Here is an 18,483-nt window from a genome sequence, read left to right on the forward strand (position 1 = left end):
CCTTATTTGTGTCAACGGTGGGAGGGCCAGTTGCCAAATCCTCACCAACGTGACCTTTCTGACATATCCGATCAGCAGGCAATAAAAAGGTTTAATTGTGTAATTATTTTGTATTAAATGTCAGCACCATTTTGCTGTGCGCCTTTTATCATAGAAGGTCCAAGGTTCTGCACTGATTAGTGTAACGTATCTTCACAGCGATTTTTTTTCCCCCGATACCAAGCTCCAAATCCCACGCCTACATCAGGTAGTCAGAGAAGTGATGCTGCCATCTTTGTTTGTCTAGGTCCGGAGGTCCATTTATGTCAATGAGGGCACTGGAGATGTCCAAGCACTTGAAATCGGCTATATTCAGAACTCACAGCGCAATGAATGGAGCAGTGGACGAGTGCGCCTATGCTGCCACTCCATTTATTTGGCCAGTCTCTCAGGGAAAAACAGCACCCCCATTATGGCTAGTGGTGGGGTTCCCACCACTCTGCTAGTTATCCACTAGATAAAGGGGTTTTCTGGTAAGATTAAATTACCCTTTAAGAGGGTTGCCCCATCTCAGGACTTCCTGGCCGAGATGAGAAACTCACGGTTGGTTTCTCGATCATCTCAAAAGTTATGGAAACCGTGAAAGGCTGCTGCTCTCGGCTGTTTCCTTAACTCCCATTGAAGTGAATGGGCATTGCGGAAACATTTCAGTAACTTTGAGAGTTCACATTCACTTCAATAGGAGTTACCAGAAGCAGCGTAAGGCGGCGGCACTCGGCTGTTTCCTTAACGCCTGTCATGGTGGTTGTGAAAGCAACTGAGATTATCATCTTAACCAGGAAATGCTGAGATGGAACAACCCCTTTAAATTATGTAATTCTGTCTACCCACAGTCACCACTAGGGGGAGCTTAGCGCATACTGCTTATACATTGAACTCAATAGCATAACAGCTCAACAAGCTGCCCCTATTGGTGGTTGCAGGTAGGCATTTTTATAATTGGAAAGGGTTTTCTGGGACTATAACATTGCTAGTCTATCCTTCGACTGGGCAATCAATATCAAACTGGTAAGGGTTTCATACCTGGCATCTACACCAGTTAGCTGACTGAACTGCTTGGGTAAGCACCAAACCCTCGCCCACTGTGCCTTCTAACACAGCTCGCTCATTCAAGTCTGCCTGGGAAACAATGAAAAGACCACACCACTTACACAAGCATTCCTTCATTCAGCTGATCAGTGAAGGGGCCATAACTCCCTGAAAATTGCCTTTAAAAAGGGAGTCCGTCAGCTGGAATATACTGTCCAACCTGCAGGCATGATGGTATAGAGCCGAAAGAGCTGAGCAGATTGATATATAGATTTATGGGGAAAGATTCAGTGTAACTTGTGTTTTATTCATTTATATCTCTGCTCATTCAGAGTTGAACTGTCCAATGGGCGGAGCTATCAGTGATTGACAGCTATGTATGACTGTACATACAGGGAAGGCTGTCCATCACTGATAGCTCCGCCCATTGGACTGTTCAGCTTACAATGAGCAGAGATATAAATGAATAAAATACAAGTTACACTGAATCTTCCCCCATAAAACTATATCTCCACCTGCTCAGGTAGTCCGGCTCTATAACATCATGCCTGCAGGTTGGGAAGGTTGTTCCCGCTGACAGATTCCCATTAATTCTAAATGTTTTAGGAGTTTGATATTCTAGAACCAGAACTTTCACCACTATAAAGATACAAGACATTAGTCAGCCCAGAATATTGGACGTACAAGACACTTGAGAGAAGACGTTGTAAGAGTGCAGACCTAGAAGACAAGTACAGAACAGATTTTGGCAACTTGATATTTATTAAAAGTGGTCCCCCACCTTCTGTCTCTTGGACCTCCCATGATCCTCTGCTCCACCTTGTAGTTTAGCCTCCCTCGCTCTCTGAATCTCGTCAGCTGTTAACCCTCTAATGGTGCTGTATGCCCTGATTTGCCCTGTGCTGGTCACACTGGGGCCCTTCTTCCGCCATTCTCCAGGGTTTGTCGGGGAAGATGGCGCCTCTTCAGCTGGAGGCAACTCCGACATCACATTCCAAGAATCGGCACTGAAATCAGCAGATGGCGGGCGCTCTCGGGAGTCTGTCTTATTGACCTAAACAGAAATGACAATGAGTGAATGTATCCAACCAATAAAAAAAAACAAACAAAAAAAAAACAATAAAGTTGTACAACTTTAAAGTAGCAAGATTGTAAAATGAAAGTGAACAGCAAAGGTCTGACAAGTTTACAGGGTGCTCCCATCTTGTAATGTTACGCCAACTAGCCCAGATATGCAAGAGCATGATGCTCAAAGGGGGTCCAACATTCATCCCCAAAACCTGAGGTCCTTACCAACATTTGATCTTTCACAGCAGGTGGAAAGGAGCGCAGACTCGCACTGTGACACAATAAGGATGGTTGGAGGACTCGTCCTTTAACACCTTAAAAGGGGTTGTCCTCGAATTACAAGTTATCCCCTATCCCCAGGCAAATCCGTGGGGCACAGGAGAAAGTAGTGTTTTTGTAAAAATCTCTATTAACCGCTTAGTGACAGAGCTTTTTAGTTTTTTTTTCTATTTAGTTTTTTCCTCCCCCCCCCCTTAAAAAAAAAAATCATAACTCCTTTATTTATCCATCGACGTCCCTGTATGAGGGCTTGTTTTTTGCGGGACGAGTTGTATTTTTCACTGGTACTATTCAATGTACCATAGAATGTACTGAAAAACTATTTAAAAGTTCTAAGTGGAGAGAAATGGGGAAAAAAATGAAATTCCGACATCTTTCAGTGCCTCCTGTTTCTATGGCACACATATGGTACTACAATAAAAATGACCCGATAACTTTATTCTATGGGTCAGTATGATTCCTATGATACCAAACATATATGGTTTTTTTTTTTGCTGTACTAATTGTAGCTTTTTTTCAAAGATTTATTTATTTTTAATTTACGGCCACCATTTTCTGCACGCAATAGATTTTTTATTTTTCCGTTGACATAGTTGTGCGAGGGCTCATTTTTAGCAGGACGTCCTGTAGTTTGCGTTGGCACAAGACTCCTGAGCATTATTTAAATGCCACTGACAGTGGCATTTAAGTGGTTAACAGCCCAGATGAGCCGCGCAGCTAATCAGGGCTGTTGTCGCCAGGTGTCAGCTGTAAGAAACAGATTACACCCGTGATATATGGAGGGAGATCGACGCATGATCTCCCTTCACAAGTCATGCAGCCGCAGGACGTAAAAACACTATAGGGCCATCACTAAGGGGTTAATATAGCCTGCTTTAAATATTTAAACATGTTACATGGGAACAGCCATGTCTGCAGCTGCACTGGAGGTAACAGTGCAGGCACAGCTGTAGCTCCTTCTGCTGTGCAATGAGATGAAGACGGATGTCTCAGCCCCGTATTCACCTAGCTGAGTAGCTGAAGAGGGGTTTTCTGCCAAAAATATAGAAAATGAGCTGATACAATGGTTTGCAAAAATGCTTCTAAATCACCTACTTTGTACATTTTTCTAAAAAAAAAAAAAAAAAGAGTGCAGATACTCTCTTGAAGTATTGCAGTATAGAGTAATTCTCAATGCTGCCTATTAACCCTTTCCAATTTTCCTGCTACCCGCACACTCCCCCAGATCTCATTTATTTTGGATAGAAAAGCGCGTTGTGGATTCCTTGGAATCCCTCAACAGAAACACATATAAATGATGTCATGATGATTTTATTTGCAATTTTTTGAAAATTAAATGTAAGTTGTGGGTGTTTCACATCGGGAATAATACTGTACAGATAAATTAATATAAATATATTAATACATACTCCACCCACCCAAGTAAAAAGTGACAACAAGCAGCCACACAGTTGACTTACCTGCATATTAGTAAATGCTGTGCTCACACAACGCTCTGCCATAGACTGCAAAGACTTAACACCCCTTCCCAATGTGGAGGTAGTGGTCACTATAGACAACTCTTCACAGCCCATCTTCACCACTGCCTGCGCCACACGGGATGCCCCCTGTAACACCAGGACCACCTCGCTCCACATCCTAGGCCTGAAATGCAAAATAAGATGTCAGAGCGAAGTTGCAGGCGTATATATTATGGCAAGAATTGGCAAATTGGTTTAATTGCAGATTTGACTTGGCTAATTGAGCGGCCAGTAGTAGATCATAAGTGTTTTCCATATACAGCATAGGACAGTATGGATATATCCACCTACTAGAAATGTTATTATTCATATAACATTATATCCTATGACAACGGGGGAATCAATCACATTTTGGGACGAACATCTTTCCCCCCACAGATGGGCCATGGTTTTAGTATAAAAACTGTGGACTCCAGCCTTCTATTGCAGCAATTCAGCAGTATGAGACAGAATTTACACTGTTGTTTTGCCATATGCACTGTGATGCCTGAGACAATAACTGGCCATCTGGCCGCTAACTAAACACAGGGTTTTGAATCCTATCCACCACAGGCTTAGTGCCTTAACATGGCAATGTCCAGCAATCATACCCACAAGGATGACAGGAGCTCAGCAGTGGTCTAACCCTTGGACGGTCATAGACCAAAACTTGGAGCGTGATAGACCCAGAGCTCAGGAGCTTTTTTGGTCTAGTAGATACACCCAATCAGGTGTCTCCAGATTAATGGGCGGAAAACACCTTTTTTTCTGGCACACATTTCTCCAAGTCCCCTAATAGTCATTTCTGGAACTGCACTACTCCAAAACGTACAGGACAGGAACTGCTGAGATATCGTAAGATGTTTAACCCCTGAGTAACCAGACTATTTTGTGTCTTTAGGACCTAGTAATTTTCCTAGCCGCATTGCAAGAGGCATAGCTTGTTGACATAGCCATATGAGGGCTTGCTTTTTGTCGGATGACTTGTATTTTTTAATGGCATCACTCGGGACACAAATAGGTGGTGATCAAATTCAGCGTTTTGGTTCGTCGATGGGATTGAGATCCAAACTTTAGACTGGCTAATGAAGTCTGTAGACATTTTGCTCCTCAAAGCAAACCTCAACACGGTGTGCTGTATGACATGACGCTCGGTCATGTTGGTAAAGACACGGAGCTGTACCCAAGTATTGCCACAGGGTAGGTAATGCCACGTTGTCCAGAATGTCTCTGTACCCATCTGTGTTGAGTGTGGACTTCATAACCAATGGCCCTAGTCCTTCCCAGGGGGAAACACAACTTCCCCAACACAACTTCCTCTAAACTTTACTGTTCCGCACTTCTGATTTGCATATCACGTGCGCCTGACAGCACAGGATTGGCTATATATTATTTATATATATAATTTTTTTTATGGGGGAATGAGGCGGAAAACAGAAATTCAGCCATTGTTTTTTGGGTTTTGTTTTCACAGCGTTCACCATTTACTAAAAATAACATGATACATTTCATACTTTTATCTAGCGCTACCACTATGATACAAAGTTTATATACATTATTTTTACCACTTTAGCCCAATGGATTGCCTCTTGTTACGGTTTTTGGGGGTCAAGCAAAAGAAAAATAGAAATTCTGGCATTACTTTTTAAATTAATTTTTATGGCATTCGCTAAGAGAGAAAACAAAATATTTTCATTGTTTGAGCCATTGTAAACTCAGTAATACTTATGTGCCGCTTAAAAAACAAAAATGGTGTTTTTAATCCACAAAAAGTTTGTGAGGAAAAGAAATGTCTTTTTTTTTAACTGGATTTTTTTTTCAATTAAATTCTATTAAACTTTTTTTGTTTGTTTTTTTACACTATTTTCAGTCTCTCAAGAGGTCTTGAAGATAGGATTGTTTGATCACTAGGATAGTACACTGCATTATGTATTACTTCTACTAAGTCTATGACAGCAGCCTATTAGACTCAGGGGTCTAATAGGCTTGGTTACATGGCAGACACTGAAGTCCTTGCAGGCTTCCAGCTGCCACGAGAGCCCATTGGTACCTGTGTAAAAGGACGATCAATCAGCCAACGAACAAGCAAATGCTAATTTATTGGCTGATCGTGTTTATAATAATAAAATAGCAGAGAGCTCCATTCCCACTGCAGTGGCCAAACTTGGTATTGCAGATCAAGTTCTCATTTGCTATAATAAAACGTTTGCCTGCAATACCTACCATACTGCAGTGGGAACAGAAGTTTGCTTCCTGCAGTAATCAGCTCAGTGCATTGGTCCGGAGAACAGCGGATCAGTGTGGGTACCATGTGACAGTTCCCGTTGATCTACTATTGATGATCTACCCTGATCCTAGAGCCACAGATTTCTTCAACATTGACACAGGTGTCCAACGTGGCTGTATTCTATCGCCATTCCTCTTCAACCTAGTGCTTGAACGTTATGAAATGAGCAATCAGGCTGAATATAGCTGGGATTGTGGGACATAATCCACTACAACAGTTTATGGACTTTATGGTTGATATACTTCTCCTCGTACCGCCCCTCCACAAACGCCAACAAACAGAATCAGCTCTGGAACAAGAAGTGGTGATGGTTGGTTTATGGACTAAATGGGTTATCGAGACAGTGTCCGTTCCGATACACTGTGGTTTGGAGCAGAAGAACTGCTCTGGCTCTGAAGTATCCCGGCAGGCGCTGCCTGGATAACCCCTTTAACTGTTTGAAGACACAGATTATGCCAGTTGTATATCACATACTCACAGTCAGCCAACAACAGCGGTTGGAAGAGGCCAACCAGTTTGTCTACCTAAGACAGTACAATCACCAATGACGGGACACGATGCTGAACATGATGGCTAGTGTCGTATCAGGAAGGCATGGGCAACCTTCCAAAGTCTATGCCCTATATGGGCTAAAAACAAAGCTACAACTTCTGAACACTATCATGATCCCAAATGCACTAAATGCATCTGATGCATGGAAATTGACCACACGTATCAACCGGCGACTTGCGGTTCTGCAACAACTGTGCCTTTATGGCCTGTTAAGGGTCACTTGCCATGATCAGGTTAGGAATGAAGAAGTTAACCATCACCCTGGTATGCGGCCACTCCATGACCAGGTCATTAAGTGCCGACTCTGTTTTGCTAGACGCATTCTACGCCTCCCTGACACAAGACTAGCAAGAATTGCTATCCCATGGAATCCAAAAAAATGGGTTGAGTTGTCGGGGGAAGGTAAAAGATCATCTGGGGGCTGTATTTTTATAGAACACTGGCGCACCGTTTACCTTTCATGGAATGATGCCCAAACTGTTGCCTTTGATCGCTAATAATGGTATTCATTTGTCACCCTATGTGCTGTAAAGTGTGGGAGGGCCTTAGTCTAAGTTATCCTGAGGGTAGGCCATCAATAGTTTACAACTGGACAACCCCTTTAATTTATAGCCTGTAAGGATACCAAGCATTTCTGAGAAGTGCAGTTTAAGAAGGACATCAGTGAGACGGGAAGTAGCCAACTACTCCTCTTACCTGGGTTATAGTAGAATACTACTGGCAGTTGGAGAGGTATGACATCCGATTTATAGACCACGACGTCTACGACCTGTTACCGTACCCCTCCACCCGTCCAACACAAACATCATACTGAAGAGGGTTCTCATTTTTTACTCACCCGGTATATTTCTGTATATACAAATGTCTCACTTGTGTCTCTTTCCAAGATCACAACTTTTTTCTATTCCGCGTCACTCTGGTCTGGAAGGGGTAACAAATAAAGAATGACGTAGGTTACATCACGTTATCTTCCCACTCTGTAATGCTTTATTGGAGATAAGCTGATGGCAGGGATGCCTACCGTCCTCATCAGTGGGGGCCTTCACAAAAGAAGGGCCAGTCTAGACGACCGTGTAACCACTGGGATGCCCACTGCATGCAGGAAGGCTGTCATTACTATCGGTATCACAACCACAGGGCTGCAAACGATGGGCAGCCCAGGAGAGAAACCTGCTGGGGAGTCCCATTTTCCAACTGTGTGCAATCTTCACCAGTGGACCGCGCCGGACATGGTCATAGGTGGTCGGGGAGGAAGCGCCATAGCTGGCTTCACCCGCACTGAAACTGATGAGAGCGATGGTTACTATTACACTTCCTACCCTGACCGAACCATGGAGTGTACTGGGAGGCAGCGCTCCCATTGATTTTAATGCGGGTGGAGCTGGCTATGGGGCTTCCTCCCTGACCACCTATGACCACGTATGGCTGCACTGCACGGACAGCAGACTGAACGATCCGCTGACTGGTGGGGATGCTAACAGGCGGACAAGCGTAGGTTGTGTTTTCCTCCATTCACAGCGGTATGCCCACCTCTCCTGCCGCCAAGGGCTGCCCCCCAAATCCAGGGCAATTGGGCAATACGCCCGGGGTCAAACACAGAGCAATCATAAAGTGATGACATATCCCAGCGATAAACCACCATCTTGTAGGGCTGTATAGTAAAATATAGAACTATCCCTGAAGTGATGACAGACCACTAGTGTTGTGTGCCCTGTGCTGATATATGTGTTATAATGGACTATTACTAGTGTCACACAATACTCTGCTCTGTCCTCATTGGGGACATTAGATAACCCCCTCATCAGTCTCCAGCGCCTACCACACCCTAATGCACACGGCACAAGCAGTTTATATGCTGACAAATACCGTGTAAGAACATTAGGCAGCTCACCTTAGCCTTTCACTCACTGAGCAACCGTGGCCGCCATCTTTATTGAGGGCAACAACCGCGCTGAACAGTCCTCCGTACTACCGGAGCGACTTCTTCACCCCGTACGCATCCGGTCACGTACACTATACTCCTGAACCCAGTGCAGCTTCTCTGACGCCAGGAATTACCAGGCATGCAACATTCCTCTACAGCCAATCAGCGACGGATTTAGGATTGGCCAATCGCAGCGCGGGTCTCATCCATCAGGTGCCTGGTGGTGAATGAGAGAAGAGATGTGATTGGTTGCCGGCTGTTGATGGTTTGAAGGTTAGAAGCGGCGGGCATGAGGGGGTCACGTGACGCAGAGCGTAGTTGTAGTACTGTATTAGTTATGGTCCGGTCTGCATATTAGCATCTTCTGCTTAGCTTAAGCAGCACTGCTGATTAGAGCCACCTGATTGGCTCTTCGGAACCACGTGACTACACAGCGTGCACGCGGATTGCCTTCAGCAGCCGTGCACTACACACTACACTTCAGCAGCACGGGGTTAGGGTTAGTTTTAGGGTTCGTGTTTAGGGTTAGGTTCAGGTAACCCTAAACCTAACCCCGTGCTGCTGAAGTGTAGTGTGTAGCGCACGGCTGCTGAAGGCAATGCGCTTGCACGCTGTATAGTCACGTGGTGCTGAAGAGCCAATCAGGTGGCTCTAATCAGCAGCGCTGCTTAAAGGGGTTGTCTCGCGGCAAACATCAAAATTTTACCTTACCCCATTCCCCCTGTCACCCCCCTGGCATAAAATAGCAATTTAAAGCGGTTTTTAAACCGCTTGCTACTCACCGATCCGACGAAATATGAAGTTATAAAAATCTTCTCCCTAAGATGGCCGCCGGTCCTTTCCCAGGGATGCACTGGGGTTTTCTCCCATGGTGCACCATGGGCTCTGTGCGTTCCATTGCCGATCCCAGCCTCCTGATTGGCTGGAATCGGCACATGTGACGGGGCGGAGCTATGATGACGACGCGGTGACCAGCTCTCCGGCACTAGCGGCCCCATTCACCAGGCAGAAGACCGCACAGCGCAAGCGCGTCTAAAAACGCCAGAAGACATCAGAATTAGACGGCACCATGGAGACGGGGACGCTAGCAACGGAGCAGGTAAGTGAATAACTTCTGTATGGCTCATAATTAATGCATGATGTACATTACAAAGTGCATTAATATGGCCATACAGAAGTGTATAACCCCACTTGCTGCCGCGGGACAACCCCTTTAAGCTAAGCAGAAGATGCTAATATGCGTCCGGTCTAGAATGGAGTCACTCCTGATAGGTGGAATAGTATACGATAGGCGTGGTCTCCCGACAGAAGGGGCGTTGCTTCTGGAAGCAGCAGTAGAGAGCTCCCTCTACAGGCTGATCAAAGGCTGAAGTGGGGATTGTATATGGGGCTGTATATCGGAGGTGATATGTTACGTCGGTTTGTAAATTGGAACTACTAAAAGGAGGGAGAATTATATGTTTTACATGGGACTTTGTGTTGGATTCAACTGGAAGAAGGGCAGTGTTTTTGCATTTTTTTTAAACATTGGACCGTATGTGGGGTTGTCAGCTTTTTCACTGAAAAATATAAAAGGGGCGTGGCTTAGAGGTGAGGCTAGGGGCGTGACTTATCACAAGGTATGTTTTTACTTCTGCTATTCCATTGGCCCCAGTAGTATTAGTGGCTGTTCATATTAACAGATATGTTAAATATACGTGAAAACAATATATACAAACATGCTAATGTAAACATACCTGTACGTTTTTAGAATATATGCATCAAACGGATAGCCGTACGTTTCTACACATTTGTGTTCATTTTTACATAAAAAAATGTTTTTAACTTTTTTTTTTTTAAAAAAGGGGTTTTCCTCTAAAATTGGGGGCATTGAGGGGACATATTGTATATCAAACCAAAATTAACCACAATACTCGCCGCCCGCTGTAAAGTAAAATGTCTAAAATTGTAAATGAATTAAGAATGAAACACGATGAACACCAAAAAAAAATACACACAAACATACACTTTTCATTTTAAAAAATCCCGTCCTAGAAGGGGTTGTTGTTTTGCTGTAAACCTCGGCATGCAGTTCCATCTCAGGGTGGATTCACACTGGCAATAAAATTGAGTGAATGAAAATACAGGGTTATTAAACCAATGATTTTCAGTGGTTTCCTTCACATTTGCGATGTTTTCACTCATGCGAGGTGAGAAAAAAAGAAATCGCAGCATGCCCCATCTTTCTGCGTTTTGTATTTTTTTCTCTATCTCCCATGTTTCCCTATGGAGCCTCCTTTTTATCACATCACAAAGCACAAACTTGTGTTTTTTGTGCCATGTGTTTTTAACATTAGAATGTCCTATTGACTTTTGCGTTAAAAAAAATCACGGCAAAATCGCTTGAAAAAAACGCACGAGAAAAATCACAAATGGCAGCGATGTTTTTGCAAGAACAAGCATCACTGATGCTCAAACATCCCATGTGCAAAATTGCGTTTTTTTGGGGGGTTTTTTTCCCGTGATTTTTTTTGCGGTGATCTTGCGATCACCAGTGTGAAGGAGCCCGCCGGCAGATATACACATGATTAGAGTTGTGGTGATTAGATGAACGGTCTTGTCACCTGAGGCCCTAGAAGTGTTCCACCCTTGGCCTATAAAAGGCTCTCGGAGGCTCCTTGTGTGTAGTGGCCTCTTCTTCCGCTTGTGTAGAGCTTGTTGACCACTAGACGCCTCTACGACGCGAAGAAGAGATTTCACCCCATTACCAGAGTCTGTTAGGGGGAGCGTTATTGGGATGGGAGAAACTGGATGGTCGTATTGATGAATTGTCCTCCATCGGGCCATTAGGAGGGACAATGACAGCTCAGCGATATGTTCAGGACATCCTGCAGCCACATGTGTTCCTCTCATGGCGGCTTCCAAGAGGATAATGCTCAGCCGCACATAGCAAGGGGGTCACAGGAATGTCCCCACAACATTGTCACACTTCTGTGACCTGCCCTATCGCCAGATCTATCACCAATAGAACATGTATGGGACCATCTGGGACGCCAACTTCTACAGCTTGCCAGTTTGCTCAATCTAGAGGCTCATGTATAGCACATGTGGACCAACATGCCGGAGGATATCATATGGAACCTGTATGCCTCCATGCCTGCCCATATCACATCTTGTATCCAAGCTATAGGCGGTACAACAAAGTACTAGAGCCTCCATGCTCGCCTGTATCACATCTTGTATCCAAGCTAGAGGCAGTACAACAGGGTACAAGAGCCTCCATGTCGGCCCGTATCACATGTTGTATCAAAGCTAGAGGCGGTACAACAGGGTACTAGAGCCTCCATGCCTGCCTGTATCACATCTTGTATCCAAGCTAGAAGTGGTACAACAGGGTACTAGAGCCTCCGTGCCCGCCTGTATCACATCTTGTATCCAAGCTATAGGCAGTACTAAAGGGTACTAGAGCCTCCATGTCTGCCTGTATCACATCCTGTATCCAAGCTAGAGGTGGTACAACAGGGTACTAGAGCCTTCATGCCCACCCTATCACATCTTGTATCCAAGTTCGAGGCGGTACAACAGGGTACTAGAGCCTCCATGCCCGCCTGTATCACTTCTTGTATCCAAGCTAGAGGCAGTACAACAAGGTACTAGAGCCCCCATGTCACCCATATCACATCTTGTATCCAAGCTAGAGGCAGTACTAAAGGGTACTAGAGCCTTAATGCCCGCCCGTATCACATCTTGCATCCAAGCTAGAGACGATACAACAGGGTACTAGAGCCTCCATGCCCGCCTGTATCACTTCTTGTATCCAAGCTAGAGGCAGTACTAAAGGGTACTAGAGCCTTAATGCCCGCCCGTATCACATCTTGCATCCAAGCTAGAGACGATACAACAGGGTACTAGAGCCTTCATGCCCGCCCGTATCACATCTTGTATCCAAGCTAGAGGCAGTACAACAAAGTACTAGAGCATCCATGCCCGCCCGTAGCACATCTTGTAGCAAGGCTAAAGGCGGCCGAACAGGCCCATTCCGACAACTCCTAAGGCCTCTTGCAGACGGGCGGAAATACCATGGTGGGATTTCCCGCAGAATTTCTGCCCGTGCCCGCTGGCATATGATTGCAATAGATAATGCAAACTTATGCACACATCCGCGATTTGTTTGCGTGAAAACACGCGCAGAAAACAAATCGCAGCATGTTCTATTTCTGTGCGAGCCCCGCAGAGGCCCGCACAGAAACGTCACTAGTGACGCGCAGGCTCTTCTCAGCGCATGCACCGGCTGGGCAGCAACCGGCACATAGAAGAGCGGAGAAGACGCGGAAGCAGGTGAGCCGCACTGGTCACTGCAGGGGCACGGGTCGGATCCCGCTGCGAGAATTCTCACAGCAGGATCCGACTCGGCCGTCTGCAGGTGGTCTAAGTGTTTGATTTTTTTTTTTTTTGACAATGAGTTTATATTGTGAGAATTGCGTTTTTTATGCTTAACCCGTCTCCTAATAAAAATTGAATAAAAAGTAATCAAAAATGGTAGCAATAAAAACCACAGCTTGCCCTGAAAAAACAAGCCCCAATACTCTCCCATTGAGGGAGAAATAAAACGTTAGGGGTCCTGAAAATGATTACAAACAACATGGAGGGGTATTATTGTATCTTGTAACCACTGGAAGCCAGGGGTTTGACAGCCCTTACATGGAGGAACGCCCCTGTCATGCCCCTAGCTCCCGATTGGCTGTATTGTTGTCCGGCCGGCCGGGAAGATACTTGGCTGGGAACGCTGTCCAAGTGCAGCAGTCCTCTGATGAAAAGGGTGAAGACACCGTGCCGGTCACCTGCACTGCCTACATGGCCCCAGGAACTGCAAGTGGCGTCCGTCTCACAGCCGATGGACGAAGTGCTGCGCTGCTTCTCCTCAGTTTGTAAGCAGGAGTAGTCCTGTGGTCCGCTCCTCGCTTGCCAAAGTGCCATGTGCTGCGGCTGTCCGTCTCGCCGCGGATCACCAAACTCCTCCACTTCTCGCTTAGCAAAGTGCACTGCTCCTCCGCTGAGCACACGCTGCACCCTGGCGGTCAGCTACCCTTCCACTATGTACGGTGCTGGGTAGCGGTTGCCCAGGGAAGATGGAAGGGGGACCCCTGCTCTGGGGACAGTGATATCAGCAGCAGCGTCTATAGTGAAGTTTGCCTGGCCTGGAGGGTTAGGGATTATTACCTCTAAATGCTTCCATGTTACAGCTGTAACACATGTCTCCATATACAGCTGTAACATGGAAGCATTTAGAGCTCATAATGTAACCCTAACCCTCCAAGTCAGGCAAAAATCCATACAGATGCTGCTAGGACCTTCAAGGACCTTCAGGAATTCAGCCAATCAGCAGCTAGGGGTGTGACAGGGGCGTTCCTCCATGCAAGCCCAGTCAAACCCCAAGCTTCCGGTGGTGACAAGGTACAATAGTACCCAACATGGGCTCCATTGATTTCCATGGATACGACCCACAGTGCATATACAATTATTATTGCGTACGGGCGTGGATTCGCTCGCAAGTTGCTAGGAGACCAGATACAAAAGCAGGAATGAGAGATACAGCATTTTCATTTTTTTCCATTTCACCCCACACATTTTTTGCAAGTTTTCCAATACATTATATGGGGCATTAAATGGGACCATTAAAAAAATACAACTTGTCCTGCAAAAAGCAATCCCTCATATGGCTAGGTCAATGGAAACATAAAAAAGTTTATGGTTCTTGCGACCCAACAATCAAAAAAACGAAAACCTGAAAACTGACCGGTATTTTAAGGGTTAAACAGATCCTTATATAAAGAGCTATAGGTTCCACATGCCTTGTGATCTGCTTAGCTGCAAGGAATCTTTCCAACAAAAAGACATTGTTGAAAGCGAACAACCCCTCTAATAGGAAAGAGCATAGAGGTAATGGCGGTGATGTTATCAGGCTTTTTGTGTTGGCAGGAAAAGAATAGTGTAAATCAGGGAGGGGGGGGTTAACCATTTGGCATCTCTGGGCCACATTGAAAAAAGAACAGTTGTCTTGGGCCGCACATTAACCCCTTAAGGACCAAGCGCAGTAAATATACAGTGCTTGGTCCTGGGCTTTAACCCCGTCCGATTAGCAGATGTACGGCACAGGATTAAAGCCTCTGATCCTGCAATCAGGTAGGAGCAGGTCGGGTCCTCAGCTGTCAAGACACAGCCGAAGACCTGGAGGAGAAGATAGAAGCGTTTTTTTTCACTGCTTCTGCCTTCTCCTTTCCCGGGTGCATAGCGCTCAATGAGCGCCATGTACTAAGCAATAAAAGTGGAAGCGTTTCTTCCAGTATGCGACCCGGCAATCAAGTGACCGCCACGTCCCCCTGATATAGCAGAGCTCAGGGTCTTAGCACACCCTGATCAGCTCTGCCAGTGACTATTGTGACTACATGGTGATGTTTTCCCCAGTAACTGGGGCTCCTATGGATGCCCCAGCTAAAGGGGAAAAGTGAAAAATAAAAATTAAAAAAAGACCCTGTGAATGACCTCTAGAGGTCTTATATGAGGTTATGGGGTTCATAGATGGTAAAAAAAAAATAGTTACGAAAATAAGTTAAAAAAATTACAGGATAAGGGTGGATTCAGATGATCATATATCGGCCAGGTTTTCACGCCCAGCCGATATACGGCGTCCCTCTCTGCAGAGGGGGGAAGCTGGAAGAGCCGGGAGCAGTGCACTGAGCTCCCGCCTCCTCTCCACCCCCTCTCCGTCTCTCGCCACTATTTGCAATGGGAGGAGGCGGGGGCGGAGCTATGCTGGGAGCTTGGCTCTGTCCCCGTCCCTCCCATTGCAAATAGTGGCGAGGGGCGGAGAGGGGGTGGAGAGGAGGCAGGAGTACGGTGCACTGCTCCCGGCTCTTCCAGCTTCCTCCCCCTGCAGAGAGGGACACCGTATATCGTCTGGGCATGAAAACCCAGCCATTATACGATCATCTGAATCCGCCCTAAAATAATAATATGTCCTAAAGTCAACACCAACCAAAACAGATAGTAAATTTACACTAAAATAAAGTAATTGAAAAAAAAACCCACCAAATAGCCCTATATGTTACTGGGGAAAAAATGCAGCAAAATTAATTTTGGTGGCTGAGGGAAAAAAAGTAGGGCAATAAAACTACCACATGGGTAAGATCCCTAAACAGCCTGGTCCTTAAGCGGTTAAATACACAAATACTAATGACAGCTGATAGGCAAAAAAAAAAAATAGGCCGGGCATAATTTTCGTGATATCCACCACAGATATGCAAAAAAGTCCTCACTTAATAATTCTTATTATGCAGCAGTCTGTTCAGGGAGTCTTTTAAGATTGTCAAGCAGATTCCAAGTTTGTGATAATTAATATAAAAAATTTACTTATCTAAATTATTACGTAACTGATTTTTTAAAGTTTTTTTTTTTTTATTATAAGTGAAAACAGAGCAACATAAAAAACAGTCCTCTACATAACCCCCAGCATCCTCTGAACAACCCCCAGCGTCCACCAGTCCTCCGAACAGCCCCCAACATCCTCCAAACAACCCCCAGCGTCCTCCACAGTCCTCCGAACAGCCCCCAGTGTCCCCCACAGTCAATCCCCCAGCATCCCCCACAGTCGATCCCCCAGCGTCCCCCACAGTCGATCCCCCAGCGTCCCCCACAGTCGATCCCCCAGCGTCCCCTAAAGTCCTCCATGCAACCCCCAGCATCCTTCACAGTCAATCCTGCACGCAGACCCCCAGCGCTCTCCACAGTCAATCCTCCACACAACCCCCAGCGCCCTCCAGTCAATCCCCCAGCATCTTCCAGTCAATCCTCCACAGAACCCCAAGCATCCTCCACACAATCCCCAAGCGTCCTCCACAGTCAATCTTCCACACATCCCCCAGCGTCCTCGACGCAATCCTCCAGCGTCCTCCACGCAACCCCCTACATCCTTCACGCTATCTCCAGTGTCCTCCGCAGTCAGTCCTCCACAGTAAAAAGTCCTCCGAACATCCCCCAGCGTCCTCCACATTCACAGTCCTCTGAACAACCCCCAGCGTCCTCCACAGTCACAGTCCTCCACAGAACCGCCAGCGTCCTCCAGTCACAGTCCTCCGAACAACCGCCAGCGTCCTCCACAGTCACAGTCCTCCGAACAACCGCCAGCGTCCTCCACAGTCACAGCCCTTCGAACAACCCCCAGTGTACTCCACAGTCACATTCCTCCGAACAACCGCCAGTATCTTCCACAGTCACAGCCCTTCAAACAACCCCCAGTGTACTCCACAGTCATAGTCCGAACAACCACCAGCATCCTCCAAAGTCACAGTCCTCCAAACAACCGCCAGCGTCCTCCACAGTCGCATTCTTCTGAAGAACCGCCAGCGTCCTCCACAGTCACAGTCCCCCAGGCGTCCTCAGCACGTGCCCCAGCGTCCTCCACAGTCACAGTCTTCCAAACAACCCCCAGCATCCTCCAAATAACCCCAATCACCAGACCATATGGCCTTGAGTCAATACCTACTTCTGCATTCAGGCCTGGACACAGAAACCTGTCCGCGCTCACATGCAGTTCACATCCACGGGCCCGTTTCTGACACCAGCGGAGGGACGCAGCGTGACCTAGCCAAGATGAGACCACCACATCTCGTCCTCACCTTGATACTAGATAGAAGCGGTCAGGACTCGGAAGGATGAAAGGAGTATCGCTGCCGCATGCTGGACCTGGAGTGACTGATTAGGTCAGATAAATGGCAAAAGAGTAGCATATATGGTGCACACACTTACAAAAAAGATGCACTTTATTCCTCCTTGGCACACTGACAGCAACGCTTCGACTTAACAAAAGTCTTTATCAAAACAGTGTGCCAAGGAGAAATAAAGTGCATCTTTATTTGTAAGTGTGTGCACCATATATGCTGCTCTATTGCTATTTCTCTTTGGACTGATTGGGATCCAGAGTTCGGGTCCCTTCTAGGCTTTTCATCTATCTGCCTCCCTGAATACAATACCAGGTTTGTGTTGCTGACCAAACACAGATCGGACTAGGATTTAGTCAGAGAGTCAAAGACCTGTACGTGCCGTCAACTGCCTCGTTATCTGTGCGAGCTTGTCTGTGAGTGGAAGCTCACATCCCGCTGCTGCCAGATACCGCCTACGGCCTCGGGTCCTCCAGATTCAGCCTATATGGGCCCACTTTGGGCCTGGTTACACATGCAGTGACTGCAATCGTTAAGCCCTACAGCCTTAATAATCTAGATTACGTCCGCTGGGCACACCAGGGCACCAGGCCTCAGCATGGACGCAAGACGGCATTCACACAAATGCCATAAGCAAACATCAAATGCATACTGTACAGAAAGCTAGGACTGCAAACTGGTCTCACTGGAAGACATAACCTATACCTACTCTAACGGGACAACCATCACGTGAAAACCTGCCTGCAAGCAGAGCGATCGTCCCGATAAGGACGACCCTGCGCTGGAACCTAGGGACCTACCCATACTTGGATGGCAAACGATCCACAGCAGGACAGGACACAACTCACACCAACTCACAGAACAGGACTGTTCACAAACGATGTCTGGAAAACTACACAGACACTAAACATGTCGCTGTTCACACCAACAACCCAGGGGCTTGCAAGCAACATAGAACAGGACTGTTCATTCACCTTGTCTGGCCCCTGTACAGACCCAATGAACACAACACTATTCACACACATGTCTGACCATATGCACAGACACGCACCATACATCATGTATAAACGCAAAACCCTAGGGTGACAGAGAAACCGAATCCAGAAACCC

At 46.3% G+C, this 18,483-nt stretch overlaps 1 protein-coding gene across 1 annotated transcript in view; it reads right to left on the bottom strand.

Moving 5' to 3' along the window:
• Positions 1 to 18,483, bottom strand: part of COQ8B (coenzyme Q8B) — a 68,762-nt gene that overhangs the window by 39,458 nt on the left and 10,821 nt on the right. Inside the window, exons 3-6 of the mRNA XM_066581222.1 lie at positions 8,645 to 8,894; positions 7,592 to 7,674; positions 3,876 to 4,059; positions 1,850 to 2,122 (exon numbers count right to left, since the gene is read on the bottom strand). Of these exons, the coding sequence (XP_066437319.1) occupies positions 1,850 to 2,122; positions 3,876 to 4,052 (450 nt within the window). The 5' untranslated portion in view covers positions 4,053 to 4,059; positions 7,592 to 7,674; positions 8,645 to 8,894. The remainder of the gene's footprint in view (positions 1 to 1,849; positions 2,123 to 3,875; positions 4,060 to 7,591; positions 7,675 to 8,644; positions 8,895 to 18,483) is intronic.

The sequence above is a fragment of the Eleutherodactylus coqui genome, chromosome 10, assembly GCF_035609145.1.
Source record: "Eleutherodactylus coqui strain aEleCoq1 chromosome 10, aEleCoq1.hap1, whole genome shotgun sequence".
Classification (NCBI taxonomy): Eukaryota; Metazoa; Chordata; class Amphibia; order Anura; family Eleutherodactylidae; genus Eleutherodactylus; species Eleutherodactylus coqui.